This window comes from Psammomys obesus, unplaced genomic scaffold (genome assembly GCF_907164565.1).
Source record: "Psammomys obesus unplaced genomic scaffold, mPsaObe1.curated_primary_1811, whole genome shotgun sequence".
NCBI lineage: Eukaryota > Metazoa > Chordata > Mammalia > Rodentia > Muridae > Psammomys > Psammomys obesus.
This window is the reverse complement of record NW_026592666.1, coordinates 12,077,873-12,096,639: the sequence shown is the minus strand read 5'-3', so window position 1 is coordinate 12,096,639 and position 18,767 is coordinate 12,077,873. Positions and strand designations below refer to the sequence as shown.

Here is an 18,767-nt window from a genome sequence, read left to right as displayed (position 1 = left end):
TACTGACTTTCCAACCAACAGGGCAATCTGTCCAAACTCCTCACAGGACAAAGGAAACTCAGGCCCAGAGACCTACCTGCAGAGCAGCCGGGGGCAGGACTCGGGTGCTCCTCCGCTATCCCTGTTTTCATGCCGTTTTGCCTGCCCTCCCCTGCTTTCCTAGGGAGACCTCAGCTTCCTGGGAAGGCGGTGTGTCCACAGGAGGCACTTAGCACAGAGAGAGTACACAACAAACCCACAGGCCCGAAACCAGCAAGCGGCCCCTGGGAAGTGATGGCTGGCGCGCCGCCTTCTCACTTTTCCCATGCAGACGAAGCCAGGTAGCTTGTTCTGGGACTGGGGAGGGACAGGAGGACAACAGGGCTTCTTGGCACGAGGAGCAGAGATGTCTCAACAATGCCACACGCCTGCTGAGCCCTTGAAAGATGTGAGTTAGAAGCCTCTTCTCTTGCCTGGAGGCATTAAATTATGCCAATAGCCTGGCAACGAACTCCTAACTGCCTGGCCCATTAATCAGGCCAAGCTATAAATTTCCCGCCTCATTGCCCTGTGGAGAACCCTTCTGGAAGACTGTCAGGCTGGAGAGCTGTACAGCTCCAGCCGGGGACAGCCATCCCAGGGCAGCAAGGGGACCCCAGAGAGCAGCCCTGGCCCTCGGCTGCCTGTCCTGCATGCTGCCTGGTCTCGGCAAGCTCCCTCAGCACTCTCGGCTCCTCATTAATAAACCGGGTGCTTTGGGGGACTGGAGAGGTGGCTCCTTGGTTGGGAGTGCAGAGCAGCTGCTCTCTCAGAAGACCTGGGCACAATTCCTAGCATCCACACTGTGCCTCGCACATGCTTGTAACTCTAATTCCAGGGGCTCCAGTGCCCAGTCAGCTCTGGTATCAAGGCACCCAGTGCAGAGACATACATGCAGGCAAAACACCGACACACATAAAATACAATTAAGTTTTAAAAAATACACGGCTTGGAAGAATAGTAAAACGAAGTGTATAGACTAGGAAATGAAGTCAAAGGTTTGGGGAAACAGAAACGGATCAATCTAGACAAGCCAGTGTCATCCAAAACTTGCGTTCCCCTGGCTTGCTGGGAGAAGGCCCCGCCCTCACCACCTATGTAACCAAAGCTGCCGGACCAGGGTGGGCCAGCACCAGAGTGTCGCAAGACCCAGCGGGCCTGGAACCGGCTGTAAACCACATCTATTTCTGCTTTTTCTCTGAAAAGCAAAATCAAGGCCAGAGGACGCTGGCGGGCTGCTGAGGCTGCGCCCTGCGCCGGCCGGCCGGCAGCAGCCCGCCAGGGGGCGCTGTGGGCCCCGCTGCAGTCCTCGCAGGGCGCGGCTCCCCTGGGCTGCTGCACGGAAGTGTGATCAGGTACGTGGAGTGTGTGCGCCAGGCGGCGGGGCTCTCGGGTACCAAGCCCCGGGCGCTGTGGGCTTCCAGGGTCGTCTGTCATACTTGGCACATATGGCGTGCTAAGGCTTCGGCCTGAAGCCGCAGGAGCTCCCGGCCATGCCAAAGACCCACGCTGTGTGCGGCTGATGCTGGGGCTGAGGCTGAGGGTCGCCTTTGAGATGCTTCTGCTGGCATGGAGGCCTTGCTGTTCCCTACACGGTGACGCCCTATTTTGGGCCAGATCACTGTGTCTCTAACGCAAGCCCTCAGACAGATAGGATTCACAGAGAGGACCCAGGTAGCCATCCTGGACCAAAAGAGGGCATCTATCCTAACCTTAAGGGGTTTTGAAAAAAAGTGTAACATGATTTTTTTTTTTTTTAATTTTGGTAAATTCACAGTGGTCCGTGTGTGTTGATAATTCTACAATAAGTGATAAATGTAAGTTATTTGATGGCTGGGGGTGTGGCTTGATGGTAGGCCGTGACTAGCATGTGTGAGTCTCTAGGCTCAGCCCCTAGGACCAGCAATGAGGAGGAGGAGGAGATACAGTTACAGTGTGCAGATATGTGTTTAACTGGGCTTGGGAGCACCTGTGCCGGCTTAGTATCGAGTTTCCACTGCTGCACACCTCTGGCTGTAATACCAGTGGCCTCCAATCTTTTTTTTCTGTTTGTTTTTTGAGACAGGGTCTTACTGTGTAGCCTTAGCTCACCAGCAGGCCAGGCTGGCCGTGAACTCAGATATCCACCTACCTCTGCCTCTAAGTGCTGAGATTAAAAACATGCACCACATTCTTAACACCATCCCATGTTAAGTCTCTAATCCTAGAGACTCCACGGATATGGTCACACACACACACACACGTACACACACACACTTGCAGAAGGATCTGGAGTTCAAAGCCAGCCTGAGGGCCATGAGGCTCTATCTCCCATTCTGTTTTCAGGAGTGGGAGCTGGCATGTGGGTTAGCAGGTGCTTGCGCTGGCGGAGCACCTACTCAGCTAAGTCCCTGCACAGCACAGTGTGTGATGGTGCAAACCTATAAGCCAGCAATGGGGAGGTGGAGGCAGGACAATCAAGAGGTCAAGGCCATCCTCCCAACAAAGAAATTCAAGACTAGCCTGGGAAGAACTCAGAAAAATGAAATAGATGAACAATAAACAAGTAAATCACAAATTTAACACTTTCAGCAACATCCCCTTGTGGTTTAAATCTGTGTTAAACCATACTGAGTTGTGAGGTGTCTCTGCCAGAGAACTCACGGACAGGCTCAAAGCACAATCGTCTTGACTCTCGCCAGCTTGTGGCACCGAGTCCTGTGGCCTCAATCCTCGCCTTTCTTGGCTTTCTATGCAGAAAACAGACTGCTTGACACACTTTAATTCGCCAGAACAGTTATCGATGAGGGGGGTACAGGGGCCAAGAAACAAGGTTAGTGCATTCAGGGACTTCCCTAGAACTGGGGGCCGTGGAGGATTAGGTCTGTGTCCTTGTGTTGGCAGGAGTTGGGGCTACGTGCCTGGTCCTTAGGTTATAAAGCAGCCTCAGCTGTGCTAAGGTCTGGGGCCTGGTGCAGCGTTTGCTGTGATGGCTGGAACTGCATTTGGGCCTGCCCACTAAGCGTCCCTCCCCTTTCCCCGGCTGCTTTCTTATTTCGAAGCTGTTTCTGAAGCGTGTGCTTCCACAGCGCTGTTCTTCTCAGAGGGTCCAGGTGGAGCAGGCTCCACCCAGGAGGAGGGAGCTGTGGGCGCCTGTCCTTCGGTGGCACAGGTCGGAATGGCCACATCCCCTGCTTTCCCTAGGAAGGAGCCAGCGGGATCTGTCTCTGGATCTCGCTTCCATGCCAGCAACCTGTTGCTCTCAGTTGCTGTGTGTGCAAACTGGTGCCAACTTCATGTGTCAACCTGAATTTCATTTACTTTTGTTTACTTAGTGCCATGTGTACAGCACACACAGCCACAGCACACATGTGGAGGTCAGAGGACAAGTTGCTTTAACAGAGAGGAAGGGGGGGAGGGCGTAGTCTTAAAAATCTGTGAAAAAGTTCAGCCTCACTGGTAGAGCCGGGAATGCAAAATGAGCAAGCCCTGCAGTGGGGTTTTCGCCACGACTAAGTTGATAAAGTTTGCTCTAGCGGCAACATTCACTTTTCCTTAGTAACAAAAAGTTGTATTTTCCCCCTCTGAACATGACTGTCTTTTCCAGGCAGTGTCTCCATACGGGGCTGGAGGGCCTAACAGCTCAGAGCACCACCACTCTGCCACTCCAGGTCAGGCGGGGCATAGCAGTAAGAACTCTAGCACCAGGGGATCTGATGCTCTCTGTGGCCTCTGAGGGGACCTGCACACATGTGACATACACACACACACACACACACACACACACACGCTGATGAATAAAAAGTATTTAAGAGCAAACAGTTCATAAAACTCTGAAAAAGTAAATGAGTATTTATATGACCCTGCAGTCTGGCAAAGGTCTGTTTTGGCAAGACAGAAAAATCAACAATCATGAAGGAAAGAATTACCCACAGATGGAAGCCGCTGTAGAGAGCTTGGAACCCAGCTCAGTTAGTAGAGGCTGTGTCTCTTGGGCACACACAGAGCCCAAGGTTTGGTCCCCAGCATAAACAAGGGGTGGTGGCCGGAGCCCACAATCTCAGCACTGGGAAGGTAGAAGCAGGAAGGTCAGGAGTTCAATCCTCTGCTGCATCGTGAGTTCACAACCAGCCGGGGACACACAAAGTGGAGAACTGGAGAGACAGCACCTACAGCCCTCAGTGAGGCGCTCCCCAAGGCTGGATCCGAGCTTGGGGAGAGATGGACAGACCCCCTGACACCCAGGCTCTGGGAAGAGAACTCTAGGGCAATCATCAGTTACTGTTTGTTCACAGCAATGAGGGGTGACCCGGAAGGCAGAAGGAAGGGCCCAGAGATGCAGAGGTCGCCTGCCCTGCCGCTGTCCAAGGCCCTCCTAAGTGAACAGGGGGAGACGGGAGAGCCACGGTCCTTGCCTTCCCCTGGGAACCCGCAGGCGCCGGGGCTGTGAACACGGACTGTCCGGTTCGTGGCAGACCAGGACTGTGGCTCAGTCAGAGTGCTTGCCTGTGCATGGAGCCCTGGGTTGGAGCCCAGCCTGGCGTGGTGGCCTAAGGACCAGCACTCAGGAGGTAGGGGCAAAAACATCAGAAGTTCAAAGCCATCCTTGGCTCTAGAGTGAATTCAAAGTCAGCATGGGCTGTGTAACAAGAAGTGAGTACGCGGTGCGGGACGGAGAGCGAGGAGAGCGAGCGGCCCCAGTGCCTGGGAGGGGTCATCTTACACCAGCGTTCCCACCCTGCCAATGCCTCGACCTTCACACACTCCCTCATGCTGTGCTGACCCCAACCATAAAGTTATTCTTGTTGCTACTGCCGGACTGTGATTCTGCTGTGAGGAATCACAATTTAAATACCTGCTTTGCGGGATATCTGATTGCCAACTGACACGCTGAGACCCGCCGCCTGGCGCTCACACCCAGCCAGGTGGCGCCTGCCTCATAGGAGGGCTGAGCCACTCCAGCAAGGCCCCTTCCCACTGCTCCCCAGCTCCCGACCCCGGGGACTGTGGCATCAGCAATGCTCGGCTTGGGGGCCAACCTACAGGTCACCCGTTCCACAGCCTCAGAAGAGCCCACACCGTGGCTACCCATGTCACTGCTCACTTCCCGGCAGAAAGAGGGCTGTCAAACAAAGCCACCGGCCGCGAGCTGCTCAGAAAGCATCCACCGAGCCCGGCGGGCGCCCAGGCAGCTGGATCTCTGCAAGTCCGAGGCCAGCCTTGTCTACACAACAGAGCTGTGTGGTGAGACCCTGCTTCAAAGAATAAAATCTAGGCGGCACCTCCCGTTACACAGCATGACAACACATTACTTTCTGGTGTTCTAGTCAAAAATGTGCATCTGAAGTGTGCATCTAAGAAAGCATGAGAGGGCTCTGGGGAGGCGGCTCAGTGGTTAGGAGCACTGGCTGCTCTTCTGAAGAACCTGGTTCAAGTCCCAGCGCCCACGTGGCCGCTCACAACTATCTGTAAAGCCAATTCCAAGGCATCTGACACCTTCACACTAAAGCATATAAAATTAAAAAAAAAAAAATTTAAAAAAAAAAAAGAAAGCATGGGGGGCTGGAGAGATGGCTCAGAGGTTAAGATCACTAGTTGCTCCTCCAGAGGTCCTGAGTTCAATTCCCAGCACCCACATGGTGGCTCACAACCATCTACAATGAGAGTTGGTGCCCTCTTCTGGCCTGCACACATACATTCAGGCAGAATACTGTATACATAATAAATAAATAAATCTTAAAAAAAAAAAAAAAAAGAAGGAAAGCATGAGGGAACACACTAACGAGGGAACACACTAACGAGGGAACACACTAATGGGAATTCCATAAAATAAAAGGCCAAGATTGTAAGAGGCACCAACGGAGGGGTGTCAGACTAAAGGAGGGAGGTGAGGGGCCAGCCCCGCCCACCCAGGGAGCTCTGAGGACTAGCACGCGCGGCCCGGAGGTTCAGCATGCCCAGTTAACTAGCAGGGAGCGCCAGCCCCAGTCTTGTTGACTGGGATGCCGCACACTGGGATGCCGCAGCGCGGCCACGTCACAATCAGGCGGAGGATGCATGGACACTTTTACACTGTTCTGCCACTTTTTTGTTAGGGTATTATTTGTAATGAAAAATTAATATTCAGAAATAAAATTGTGTTCTTTGCAAAAATTTAACTAATTCACAATCAGCAACTTTAAGAGAAAAGCTAAAAGATACACTTTGAACAAAATGAAAACAATCTTAGTGGAGAACCTAGAGATGCAGAAAGCAATGAGTGAAAAAGGGGTAAAATGAGCTGGCAAGATGGCTCAGTGGGCAAAGAAGCATGCCAGCAAGCCTGAGGACCCAGGTTTAAGGCTCAGGATCCATGTGGTGGGGAAAGAGAACATTCTTATTCTCATATTCTCTCTCTCTCAAATAAATTAAAACAGAGGCAGGAGGATTGAGAGTTCCTAGCTAGCCTGAGCTACACAGTAACATCTGGTTACAAATGCATATACAAAGAAAGGTTGAAGGACAAGGAGAAAGAGGGAGAGGGGAAGAGAGAGGAAGGAGAGGCAGAAAGGTAGATAGGTAGGTAGGCAGATGATAGAGAGACAGACAGGTTGTTTTCAGGCGGATCCCCGGCAGCACAGGCTGGCTAACTCACTGTGGAACCAAGGGCTGGTAGAGAGCTGCCACACCCCACCAAAAGGAGAAATCTTACAGAGGCAGGCCTACCTCCCACTGGCTGTCTAGAGAGCAATGGTAACGTATATGGGCTAAAAACACCCAAAAGTAAAGCCTGCCGAGATGGGGTGTGAGCTTAGCGGGTTTGCGTTGGCGAGACTGTGCTTATATGATCCAGGCCGACCACGCAAGTACTTAAATATCAATGTTCTCTGATGAAAAATGTCCCTTCACAGTCACCTTAGTAACCACTGAAAGAAAAGCAGGATGTTGTACAATTTCTAAACTAACAGGGAAAATACAACAGTAACTAAGAAACCACTAATAATCCATAAAGAATAAGGAGCAGAAAAATAGAACCAGCAGGGAGAAGGGGTCAGCTTCATTCCAGATGTCAGCCCTTACAGTGAGTTTACCTGGACAGATCCTATTTTTGAAAATGACTTTCAAGCAAACACAAAACACAAAAAACAAATAACGCAGTTTTTAGAAGAGAAGACATATGAACAGATGTTTCCAAGACTGGGACACACACACAGGCAGCAAACTGGCATACGGGAAAAGTAACCAGTCCCAGGCAGGCATGGTGGTAAGCGGCCTTTAATCCCAGCACTGGGAAGCGGAGGCTGCGGGATCAGAGCTCGAGACCAGCCAGTCTACATACTGAGAGCCAGTTTCTCACACACAAAATGCACACCGCCTCCAACCGTCAAATCAAAACTACGGTGAGGCACCCCACAGCCCAACGGGAACAGCCACTGACAGTAAGACAGTAAGCACCCAGGAGGCGCTGGGAGGAGCACGAGGAGGGACGGCGTCACAGCAGCCACCCGCGAATAGCACAGCATCTTCAGAAAACTGAAGGAGAAGACGCACAGCCCACTGCTCAGGACCAGGTAGGTTTGAGGAAAGTGAGGTGAGCATGTTAGACACAGAGCTGCTGCGCCACTGCACCACATTCCAAAGCCTTGATGCGGAGTCAAGCTCGTGTCCACCAACAGAGGAGTGGACAGAGAAGGTGTGTGCGTGTGCGTGTGTGCGTGCGTGCGTGTGTGCGTGTGCGTGCGTGGGTGTGTGTGCGTGTGTGCGTGTGCGTGTGTGCATGCGTGTGCGCGTGTGCATGCGTGTGCGCGTGTGTGTGTGCGTGCGTGTGCGTGCGTGCGTATGTGTGCGTGCGTGTGTGTGTGTGTGTGTGTGTGTGTGTGTGTGTGTGTGTGTGTGAAATGGAATACTATTCCACCATTAAAAACAAACCACCCCAAGATCTGTCATGTATAGCAAGGGAAGACAACTCCACTAAGTGAGGCAAGGACGCAGAAGGACGCGCACTGCACGGTCTCGTGAGGCCTCTACAGACGCTGGTGTCAGAGTGAGGCTAGTCATAGATAAGTAAAGACAATATCGGAGATAAACCTCTCTGACATTTCTGCTTCCAAAGTAGACTTGTCCAAATAAAAAAACCTGGTAGGAAGCCTGTATGTCATTATTTTTGTTTTGTTTCAAGACAGGGTTTCTCTGTGTAGCCCTGGCTGTCTTGGACTCACTTTGTAGACCAGGCTAGCCTCAAACTCCCAGAGATCCGCCTGCCTCTGCCTCTGCCTCTGCCTCTGCCTCACAGAGTGCTGGGATCGCAGGCATGCCCAGCCTGTATATCATTCTTCACCCACACGGGAAGGCCTGTGTTAATGGACACTGGTGTTCTCACCCCTAGCTCTGCTGGCGTCCGTGCAGCTGGAAGGAATATCCACCAGAAGGGTTTGGTTTGTGGACTTCAAGGTCAGCATCTGTGGAGCTTTGGAAGGAGGCCGAGACTAGAAAGCAGAGTCAATCACCTGACTCTGAATCACCGAGCTTCCACCTGCAGAGGCACTGAGCAGTCTCTACGGTGCACAGCCAGTGAGGCAGCTCAGTGGTGAAGGCAGACACCACCAAGCCTACTGACCTCACCAGAGTCCTCTGAACTCCAGTGCCACGGGCCCTCACTCACACACCACATAATAATAGAGATGCTCAACTTTGAAGCAGAAAGGGGAAGCAAACTTAAAAATACCACAGCTTGCAAAAGCACCAGGGACTTGAAGCAGACGCTGGTGGGATCCAGCCAGGCTTGAAGCTTTGCGCCGCTGACAGGTACTGGCAGGCTCTGCCTGGAGTGGCAAGTAGCTTCTGCCCCAAGCACGGGCTAAGTGGTCCGGGAAGCTTGTCCACACAACAGTGATTTCACGCTGGGCTGAGAAGAGGCCGGGGGCTAGTCCCAGCCCTTCCCCTGCCTCCCGGCCTGGCCATAAGAGCTGGCCTTTGCCATTTCCTATAAATCACCACACTTGCCGTGGGCACGGTGGAGAGGAATTGGCTTCTCTCTCCCCAGATGAGTCAAACAACAAACACATTCGCTTTCCTTTTCCTGTTTCTCAATCTCTTTAGGAATTCAGGGGAAGCAAGGCCTGGGCGCATTCACTGGACCATCCTGTGTGGAGGGTCAGCCTGCTTGGAACACAAAGGTCTATCAAGTCTCCTCAGTGTTCACATACCTCCAACTTCCCACTTCCCATCATCTGTTTAAGGAAATTCAAAATTCTACTGCCTTGGGGCCAAACCCTTTATTCCTTTTTTTTTTTTTTTTTTTTTTACCAAGATTGCTCTTAGCTGCCCTTCACCCCCTTGGCAGGAAAGAGGAACTCCGGGTCACCCTCCTTCTCTAATGCAGCCCAGGCTGCTCTGGCCCCTCTCATTTCCGCACCCCATCACTTCCCAGGGTCTCTCAATGCCCTCCTACAGCACGTCCCCCGCTGACCCTGCAGTGGCTGGTACCAGCTCAGCCTTCACCAGGTCCTTGCTCACTCTCGATGCTCTAGAGCCTGGCTTCTTCAGACTGTCTTCCCCACTCGGAAGCACAGGAATGCATCCGGCTCCGCCCTCGCAGCCCCCTTTCTCCTGCTGTTGGCTGTTGCTGACCTCTCTGGCGGTCCTGGCCACGGCCTGGAGCTCTGGCCTCCACACAGCACCTGCAGGCCAGTGAACGGCCATGCCCAGCCCTGTGCCCTGCCCACCATCCCATCCAGGTGGCGCTGGCACTCACATACCACGACAGGGACCTCCCGGGTGCAGGGACTGCAAACACAGCTGGGGGGGGGCCAGCGCTGTCCTGAGGCACAAGCGCTTTCCAGGCTGCGGTTAGGCTCGAGCCTGCAAACTGCCCCTGGAGGCAGTTCTCCCACTTCCCCATCGTTAGATCGGCATAATCTTGATGCACCCAGGCCCCTGGAAGCTGTGTGTTCTAACGCAGACGACAGGCTCATCCTCACACCTTTCTATTCACTTAAGAGAAAAGATGCTTTAGAAATAAAAATGGGGTCTGGAGAGGTGGCTCAGAGGGTAAGAGCACTGGCTGCTCCTCCAGAGGTCCTGAGTTCAATTCCCAGCACCCATAGGGCAGCTCACAACCATTTATTGTAAGATCTGGTGCCCTCTTCTGGCCTGCAGGCACACATGCAGATATTGTATACATAATAAATAAATTAAAAAGAAAAACAACTGACCCTGTGGGAAGCTGACCTGGATGTCAGCAAACACATCTGCAAAAAACGGGAGCAGCTGGCCTTGCTGCTTTTGAAGCGTTGTGGTCTTTTAAGTCCCCAAAGCTTCCCTGATGTCACTGGCTGCCCCTAAGCCTAGCTCTGGGGCTGAGCTGGCACGGTGGGTAAAGCGCTTAGTATGCAAACATAGGAGTGGGGTCCCGACCCCAGAATCCGTGTGGACACCGGGAGCACAGCTGGGTGTCTGCAGTGCTAACCCCGGGTGCTGGCGGGAAAGGGGAGACCCCGAGCTGGCCGGCCAGCTGGTCTAACTGAAGAAGCAAGCCCCACATTCAGAGAAAGACACTGCCTCAGCACGAGAGGGAAGTCTGCTGGCAGCCTCCGGTCTGCACCTGTGCGCAGACACGTGAAGCACACACGTGCACACGCAATACTCAGGCACTTCCACACTCTCCTCACCAGTGAGGGGGGGGCCGGAAAGGGCCACTGGGCACAGAGCTCCCACAGCTTAATAATACTGCTGCTTAAAAAAAAAAAAAAAAAAATCAGTGTTGGCCTAGCATGCTAGCATGCACCGTTAGTCCCAGCGCTCAGGAGGCAGAGCCAGGCGGAGCTCTGCGAGTCTGAGGCCAGCCTGCTCTACCTATACAGTGAGTTCCAGGACAGCCAGAACTACATAATGAGACCTTCTCACACACATACACTCTTACAGTCACACAGACGAGAAGACACTACCAAAACTCCACAAGCCAGTGACCTTCCCCAATTGTAAAATTGACACCATGTGGTAGCCCAGCCAATTAACAAAGATAATTCCCAGCCAGGCTGCAAAAGTACCCACAAGCTGCTCAGCACTGAGGGGACCCTGCCACACTCATGTGGAAAATGGGGGCTTCACTCAGCTACAGTCCAAGTTCTAGTCACCCTGCTTCCTGCGTACAAGCACGTGCTAAGACTATCAGCTCTGCACAGGTGCTACACGAGTCCAGCAGCAGCTGTCATGCAAGCCGAGGCCGAAGGAGTCTGCCGGGAACCACCAGAGCTAATGGACACCAGCCAGATTTTGAACCCATCCACGGCTCCAGCTAAAACCTGTAACTACTACACAAACCCAGGCCCCAGGGGAGGGCAAGTCCACTGGCTTCCCAAGGCCAGGCTGAGGGACAAGGATGAAAACGCCAGGTCATCACTGGGAGCCACGCTGCACACGTGGCTTCCCAGGGAACATCTGAGCACTGTTAGGATGCCCGCTTCTGTAACACAAGGCACTCTAAGGAGCACTGGGTGCTTGGCGCACCGTGAGTGCCAGTGGAACTCAACAGTCTACGCGTGTAGAGTAAGGGGCGCTTTTAGGATGCTCTTCATTGCCTCCCCTTGCAGGTTCAGAACTACAGCCAAGGCTTTCTAAAAAGAGGACCTGACCCAGTCCAACTTCGTGGCTCAGACACTGGGTGGGGCTCATGTGACTGGGCGAAGACCTCCCTCCGGACCTGTTTTTAAGCCAGGAGGCACACATGTGGCAGTTTGGTAAGATCACTCTCAAAACCACCCTTCCCAAGAGCAGTAGGCCAGGGTGCCCGGCCACTCCATGCCCACCACAACACACACGCTGCCCCCTTAGGCTATTCCACTGTTCCGTACTTGGCTTTAAACACAAAGCCATTTCAAACGAGTAATTCATTTCCAGAGTTCGCCACCCCATCTCACCCCACCTCCACAGCCACGTGGCTGATGAGCTGCCAACTCGGCTTTCTAGGGCTGTGTCTGAGAAGCCAGCGCTGCCATGCTCACGCAGGCCCCACCGTTCAGGCCCTCCTCTCATGGGCACCCTCGGGCCACGCTGCTGGACTGCTGCCCACTCACTCCCAAGCCGAAGCACACCCACACTGACCTGCCCCTCCACTCTGTCCTTGGTGCCCAATCTCCACTCTACTCGTTTTAGCTTAAGAACTAGGGGACAACTGGGGGACTTGGAATGCAAGAATACACTAAAACCCAGTTACGTCTTAGATTTGATCGGAAAGATTATCAAATCAACTGTCTTCTCCCCGAAAGGTTTTAAGTGGCAGCACAGATGTGGTCTTTCTAGAATACCACAGCCTGAATGATCCCAGTGTTTTCCTAGCTATGAAAACGCTCGGCAAACCAGTGGGCATCAGCAGCTCCTGGCACCTGGCCTCCCACGCTCAGAGCCCTGCTCTGTCCAGCAACACAGGTGTGAAGGTGCCTTACAGGCCCGCCCAGGCAGAGTGGGTCAGGGTGCTGGGTGTGTCGCCCTCCCTCGGGGACCGAGATGGTGGGGAGGCAGGCTCAGGGGAGAGCTTGACAGAGAAAGCATCTCCACAGCTCTGTACTGGAGGTCCTCAGCCAGCGGCTCCCAACCCTCCTAAGCTGTGGTGAGCCAACCATAGCTACCCGTTGCCACTTACTGGGATTTTGCTACTGTTATAAGTGGTAAACACCTGGTGTCCAGCCCCCCAAAAGGGGTTCACAGGTTGAGAACTGCTGGGCTAGGCAGTCACTTTGTGCTTGTGGAGTATGCAGATGGAGAAAAGCTGTAGCTGACACTAAAGACGAGCGTTTTGAAAGTGACAGAGCACGTGTGCTCACTCACGCTCAGGGTGCTACAAAAGCCCAGCTCAGGCTCAGAGCAGCCTGGCTCCTTACCTTTTCCCACCAACAGCAGCCGAAAGCGAGGACCCAGCAGAGCGGAGTAGCATGGCCTGGGTGTCCCAGCACGTGTGCACTCGACGGCCGTGTGCACTCAGGAAGCCCTCTGCTCAGGGGTGGCCACGCTGCCCTGCGGGCTCCCCGCACTGCAGGAACTCCAGAGCCACGCCAGGTCCCCACACTTAGCCTCCGCCGCCAAACTCCCCCACCCGGACCCTGAGGCCCAGCCTTGTGCTTGGAATCAAGCACTGGATCTACTGCACTGCGTCCCCAGTTCAAAACCAGACTCCACGGAGGCCACTGGAGCCGGCTTTCTCTGGGCAGGCCAATCGAAGAAAGCTGGGACCAAATAGAATGCAGTTTCCTGCTTCTCTTTATGCATCTCCCCACTGTAGGCACACCACCGCACACTCAATGACAAATAGGGAACAGGACAGTGGCGGAAACCCAGTTCTGAGGCCTTACATGACCAGAGCCTCATATAATAATAATAATAATAATAATAATAATAATAATAATAATAATAATAATACAGTGGTTCTACCATTAGTTAGGTAAAAGTCAGTCTTGGGTCTGTTAATCCAGTATCCCAAAACATGCTTGTTCCCTAAGTGAGGCAGGAACCCCACAGCCTAGGACAGAAACAGAGGTGGATCCCAGTATCCCAAAACATGCTTGTTCCCTAAGTGAGGCAGGAACCCCACAGCCTAGGACAGAAACAGAGGTGGCCTGCTCCCCAGGCCCACCAGCGTCTCCGTGAGGCCCTTTCCTGGGCACTGCCCCAACAGGGCCTGCACAGCCTCGTGCGGACACCGCCTGGGTGAGGGCTCCTGAGGCCTGGCAGGGCCCTGGCTCTGTACAGCCAAGTGACTAGCGCACCTCAGGGAGCTGAGGAAGGACATGGGCAATCATCTTCCCCTCACCCAGCAGCTGAAAGCCTCCAGAAGCGGCCCAGGCCCGCGTGTGCGCGACACTGCAACGGTACTGCGGAGCAGTGCCTGCACGTGGCACTCACTCAGGCAAAGAATCCATTTTAAAAACCAACTCATCTGTTAAACCTCCAATCTTTACTTTCAAAGATACTTGAAGCCTCTGTCTCTGCCACGCACACATTTTCCCTTTGCACAGGTGACTAAATGATGCCTGCTGTACCTACCGGACCTGGATCTGCTCCATTGCATAGGAAGATTGCGTTTCATTCTGTTTACATTTTCTTTAAGTTAATTTTTAAAAAAGCATAGTAAAGAGTCTGAGGACAAATTATTCAACTGTTTATCATACATAAGACCGCATGACTATAATACAAAGGGGGTCTTTTTCATTTAACGTTACAATATACACAGCAAGTCCGGACTAGATCTTACAATCTGAACACAGGTATTTAGCCTTTTCCATGCTGTTTATGTTTACGAAGCACAGAGTCCTGTAACCAAACTGTGTAGGAAAGCACACAAAACTGGACTGCAACGTAGCACAGTGTGCAGAAGCACTGGACTGTGGTTTTCTTCTTGTAATTTCCGTTTAAAAACGGCTTTCTTTTTTGGTGCTTGCTGAAATGTGGCAACCCGCAGAGAGAGAGAGAATGACCGGAGCCACCGGTGTGGGGTCTGGGTCCTACAGCAGCGTGAGTCCTCCTGACAGTGCTGTGCTCGAGGTGACGCCCTCATTCACGTAAGCTCATCAACTACCAAGTTCAAAACAATCCACAGGCTTGACATGTAATCACAAAATAAATATGGATTTCCTGATTAACAACCAAGTGTGTTTGTATAAAAACGGGGCTCTCCAAGTCTCCTCTCACATTCACAGAGTTTTAGGCCTTTCTTTTGTCACTGTATATAGATAAAAACCTGCTTTTGCTCAGAAGAAAAAAAAAAAAAAAGTTGGCCTAATCAGCCACATGGAGTTGAGCAATAAAAAGTAACATGGTGTTCTGCTGAGTTGCTTCCAACAGGCTTGTCGGCAGAGGTAGGTTACTGCTTCTTTCTAGGCTTCTTTTGATCCTGGACAGGGAAATGACTACGCCTTCACTCTCCCAATTCAACACCCTACAATTGCTCAATTTAAATGGGAACACAAATTTAGCCACTGCCAGACTGTGTTACATGAAGGCAGCGTCTTCCCCAGAGGAGGCAACCGCTAACGGCAGCCTGCTCCCTTCAGGTAGTGCTCAGCTCTGCCTTCTCCTGCAACTACTGTGGACCTGCTGGGGCAATCAAGGTCTTGGGTTCAGGTTTACAGGTAAGTTAATCAGGAACACAAGACTCAGCTGCTGGCCCCACAGCTGCTGGCTCCCTCGCCCCCTCCCTTCAGAAGCCTGGACACATTTAGAATGTGACAGGTGTTGTGATCTTGAATCAGATGTCAATCTAGTCTGTCCAGTACAGATTGCTGTAAATGTATTGGCTATGGACTCAACAACAGTTCCAGTTTTGTTTAAGCAATAGTACAGCCATAATTTCAACTGACATTTAAAAATGGTCTAGTTACACCGTGTGTCAGAGTGCACAACTGCTACATTATTGGTTACAGACATCTATGTGCTATAAAAACAGCTTTGGTACAATAAATTATCAAAAAAGAAAATAAATTTTTGTAAAATTCACAGCATAATTGTGAGGCAAAAAAGCAGTCACATAAAATCTGCATTTTAAAATGTTCAGGATGAACAGAAGACGTCTGTGTGCAGAAGAAATGGTGAAGACACCACGTGCCGAGAAAAAGCCAAAGAAAAGGTAAAAAGCAGGAAGGGACACAGCTGTAGCTATTTCCATCAGAGCACACCACTACCTCTGTGGCCTCCAACCAATAAGGAAGTCAGCTTTATGACACACGCAAAGTGACCTTGCAATCCCTTACAATTAGTGGGTCACAACGTCTATGGTAAAAGAAAGGCCTCTTGAGTTACCCATTCTCTGTGTTTTCAGCATTAAGGACTGTCTGCAAAAGCATGTCCACAAGTGATTGCATCTGAAACGGCAGGCTCTTCTAACTTCGAGTCCAAATCCATAAGGCCAAAGGTTATCCCAAGGACCACCACTCAGACCTCCCCAGGACTGGCCACAAGCGACCCGCTGATTGCTCCTCAGTGTGCCTCGTTAGGAGACCAGTCACGTTCCATCCTATCTTCCTGTGGCCTCTCCACCAGGAGAGCACAGGGTCCCGAGCACTTGCTGCTTTGCTCCTCGGTAGGTCGGCAGGAGAGTCCTGATCCCCGCCACTGAGCTTACTGTGCCTTACAGACTCCAACACATCGTCCCTTTTCACACAGCTGAGGATGACGGTGTGAGCTGGAGGCCCCTCTTCCTTACAGTACTGCGTTTCCGTGCCCAAGTGTGGAGAGGACATAAAAACCCAAATTTCCCACCCCACCCCCAACCCAAAACAGAGCAAAACAAAACAGGGGAGGAAGGAAAAAATAAAAATGGAAAAAAAAACAAAACAAAAACAAAAAACCAAAAAATACCCCCCCAAAACAAAACAAACAAACAAACAAAAAAAAAAAAAAAACAAAAAAACAAAAAACCACCCTTATGGGGCCCTTTATGCAAATTATGTGCAGTGCCTTTTTATTTTAAAATTGGTTGGCAAATGACCGAGACCAACATCTGAACATTAACTTTTGTTGGATAGAAAGACAAAACCCACTATGACTGGGAGATGGCAAGTTAAACGGGGGAGGCAAAAAGAGGACACCTCTGAGCGCTCCATGAGGATGGGTGGACATGGCTCTTAAAAACTTCATTGTCCCTTTGCAATCTTTTCAAGTTAAAAAAAAAAGTCAGCTCTGCCCTCTTGCAGCGGTTCAGTGTGTTAACCTCCTTCTGATTCAAGCAGCTTTGCACTTTGTTTTTGGGAAAAAACACCACTTCTATAAAAACACACAAGAAACAAACTCAAGTTTCAGTGTAGTCACGAGCTAGCTACAGGGCTCTGCTGCACACAGACTCCTGTCATGGGAGACTCCTCTCTATCGGCCCCTTGCCTCATCGTCAGATGTCCTTCAGTCATGTAATGTGCAGGACCTGTATTAGCTGAAAACTGGTACGTCGGATGTCCAGCTATGCCAGTCTCCTGGCGGGGATTGGAGTAGACGGTCAAATTAACGTCCATAGCTCCGTTCTGTCCAAAGTCCAAGGTGTTAGCAGCCACTGGGCGGTTCTGGTAGGCCTGGTTGCCTTGGTTCCCGGTGGAGGAGGAAGATGTGGAGGAGGAGGTCGTTGAGGAAGACAGGGATGTCATGGAGTGGTGGCTGTGGCCAACCTCCATAGAATCCTGGGTAGAGGAGCTATTTGTTGGAGAATTGTAGACCCTTGGCCTGGTCCGGCTACCCAAGGCTTGCTGTCCGTGGTGGTGGTGGTGGTGATGGTGGTGGTGGTGGTGATGGGAACTGTTTCCATGGTGATGATGCAATGCATTCGGCTGAGGGGCTACATGAAAGGTTGTCTCTTGAACGGGATGAGTTTCAACAGTGACTTGTGTGGGAGCTTCAGTGCCTGACCAGCCCAGAGGAGCTGGAAACTGCTGGCGCACCTGTGGAGACATCGGGACAGGGTTATCAGCACTGCTTCCACACGCAACAACCCACGCCTGGGCATGCACACCAAACACACAGCTTGCAGGGCACCCCCCACTTCCATCCTTGACTTCTCCAACCCATGAAGAGGTGCAGAAATACCTTTTCAGAACACAAATCAACTTGCTTCAGTACTTCCCACTGCTCAGAAAGACAGAATGCTAAGTCCTGATAGCAGTGCATGCCCGTTTCTCCAGCATTTCTTTACATTCTCGGGCCCCAGTCACCCCAGGTCTTCTTCTCACCCCTTAACCTATACGTACACTTCCTGGTGAGAATGCTTTCACTGCTAATCCTTGCCTGAATCTCTTTTTAAGTCTTTTCACTTCCTGGCATTCTGGCTCTCGCTGTCCCAACCCTCTGTGGCAAAGGCTCCTGCTCCACCCCTTCAGTATGTTTTGCACGCTGTGCGCATGACCTGTCCCAGAGTCCACAGCCTCCCCTGGCTGTCAGCAGCACTATGGATGGATGAGTGTGAGATTGAGATGTCACTGGAGCGAACTAGGTCACTCTGTTTGCTGGGCCCAGGGTATATGGAGTCACAGCTGGTAAAGACACTGGGGCACACATGGCACTTACTCCACTGTGACATTCAGATGTTCAAGAAGGGAAAGTTCTTGTGTTCTCTGAGGCACTTTCCTTGGACAGGGTGTTTAGTCTCCTTCAGTCAATATGCCTCAACCTGACAGAAGTCCTTCTCAGCCACCTGATCCTGGACCGATGGACTGTGCTGGGCTCTAGCCCAGGACTTTGCCAACTCCACACAGGCGACACCTACCTCAGAGGCATACCCCCCAAGCCTTTCTTTTTATGTAACATTACTTGTCATTCTGTTTATGATTTATTATGTTTACTTGTGTCACTGTAAGCTCTGAAAAGGCAAAGGCTTCTCTACCGTCTGTGCCTAGCACAAACTATTAAAAGCACTTATTCAAGAAAAATTATATGGAAATGAAACTCTTGAAAATCCAGTAGAGGAAAACAAAACTCACAGACAATCTCAAAAACAATACAGGTTGGTACATCCTTAATCTGGTATGGAATGCTCTAAAATTAGAATATTTTGGAATTCCAGATCAGGAATACTCAACTGGTAAAAGGTGAACAACTACACTAAGATCTAAAAGAACTGAAACGGAAACATTTACGGTTCCAACACTGTCAGACAAGAAATACTTGACACAGTACAGCGCATTCCGTATGCCGGGAGAGTCCTGCCGCCCATGGGGTACGGCCAACTCCCAATGCGAAGTACTGCAGTCTCAGGCACAGAAGAGACGCTGCGGACTAGAAAGGTCTGGCTGCGGCTGTGTGCCCGCCACACTGCTCTCGAG

The 18,767-nt window shown here is 51.6% G+C and overlaps 1 protein-coding gene across 2 annotated transcripts in view; it reads right to left on the bottom strand.

Annotated features, from left to right (window-relative positions):
* Positions 1–14,107: 14,107 nt before the first annotated feature.
* Dyrk1a (dual specificity tyrosine phosphorylation regulated kinase 1A) overlaps positions 14,108–18,767 on the bottom strand; it is a 107,286-nt gene continuing 102,626 nt past the window's right edge. For both annotated transcript variants that reach the window (XM_055614863.1, XM_055614865.1), the window contains exon 12: positions 14,108–17,390. In XM_055614863.1, coding sequence (XP_055470838.1) covers positions 16,770–17,390 — 621 coding nt within the window. In that variant the 3' untranslated portion in view covers positions 14,108–16,769. The remainder of the gene's footprint in view (positions 17,391–18,767) is intronic.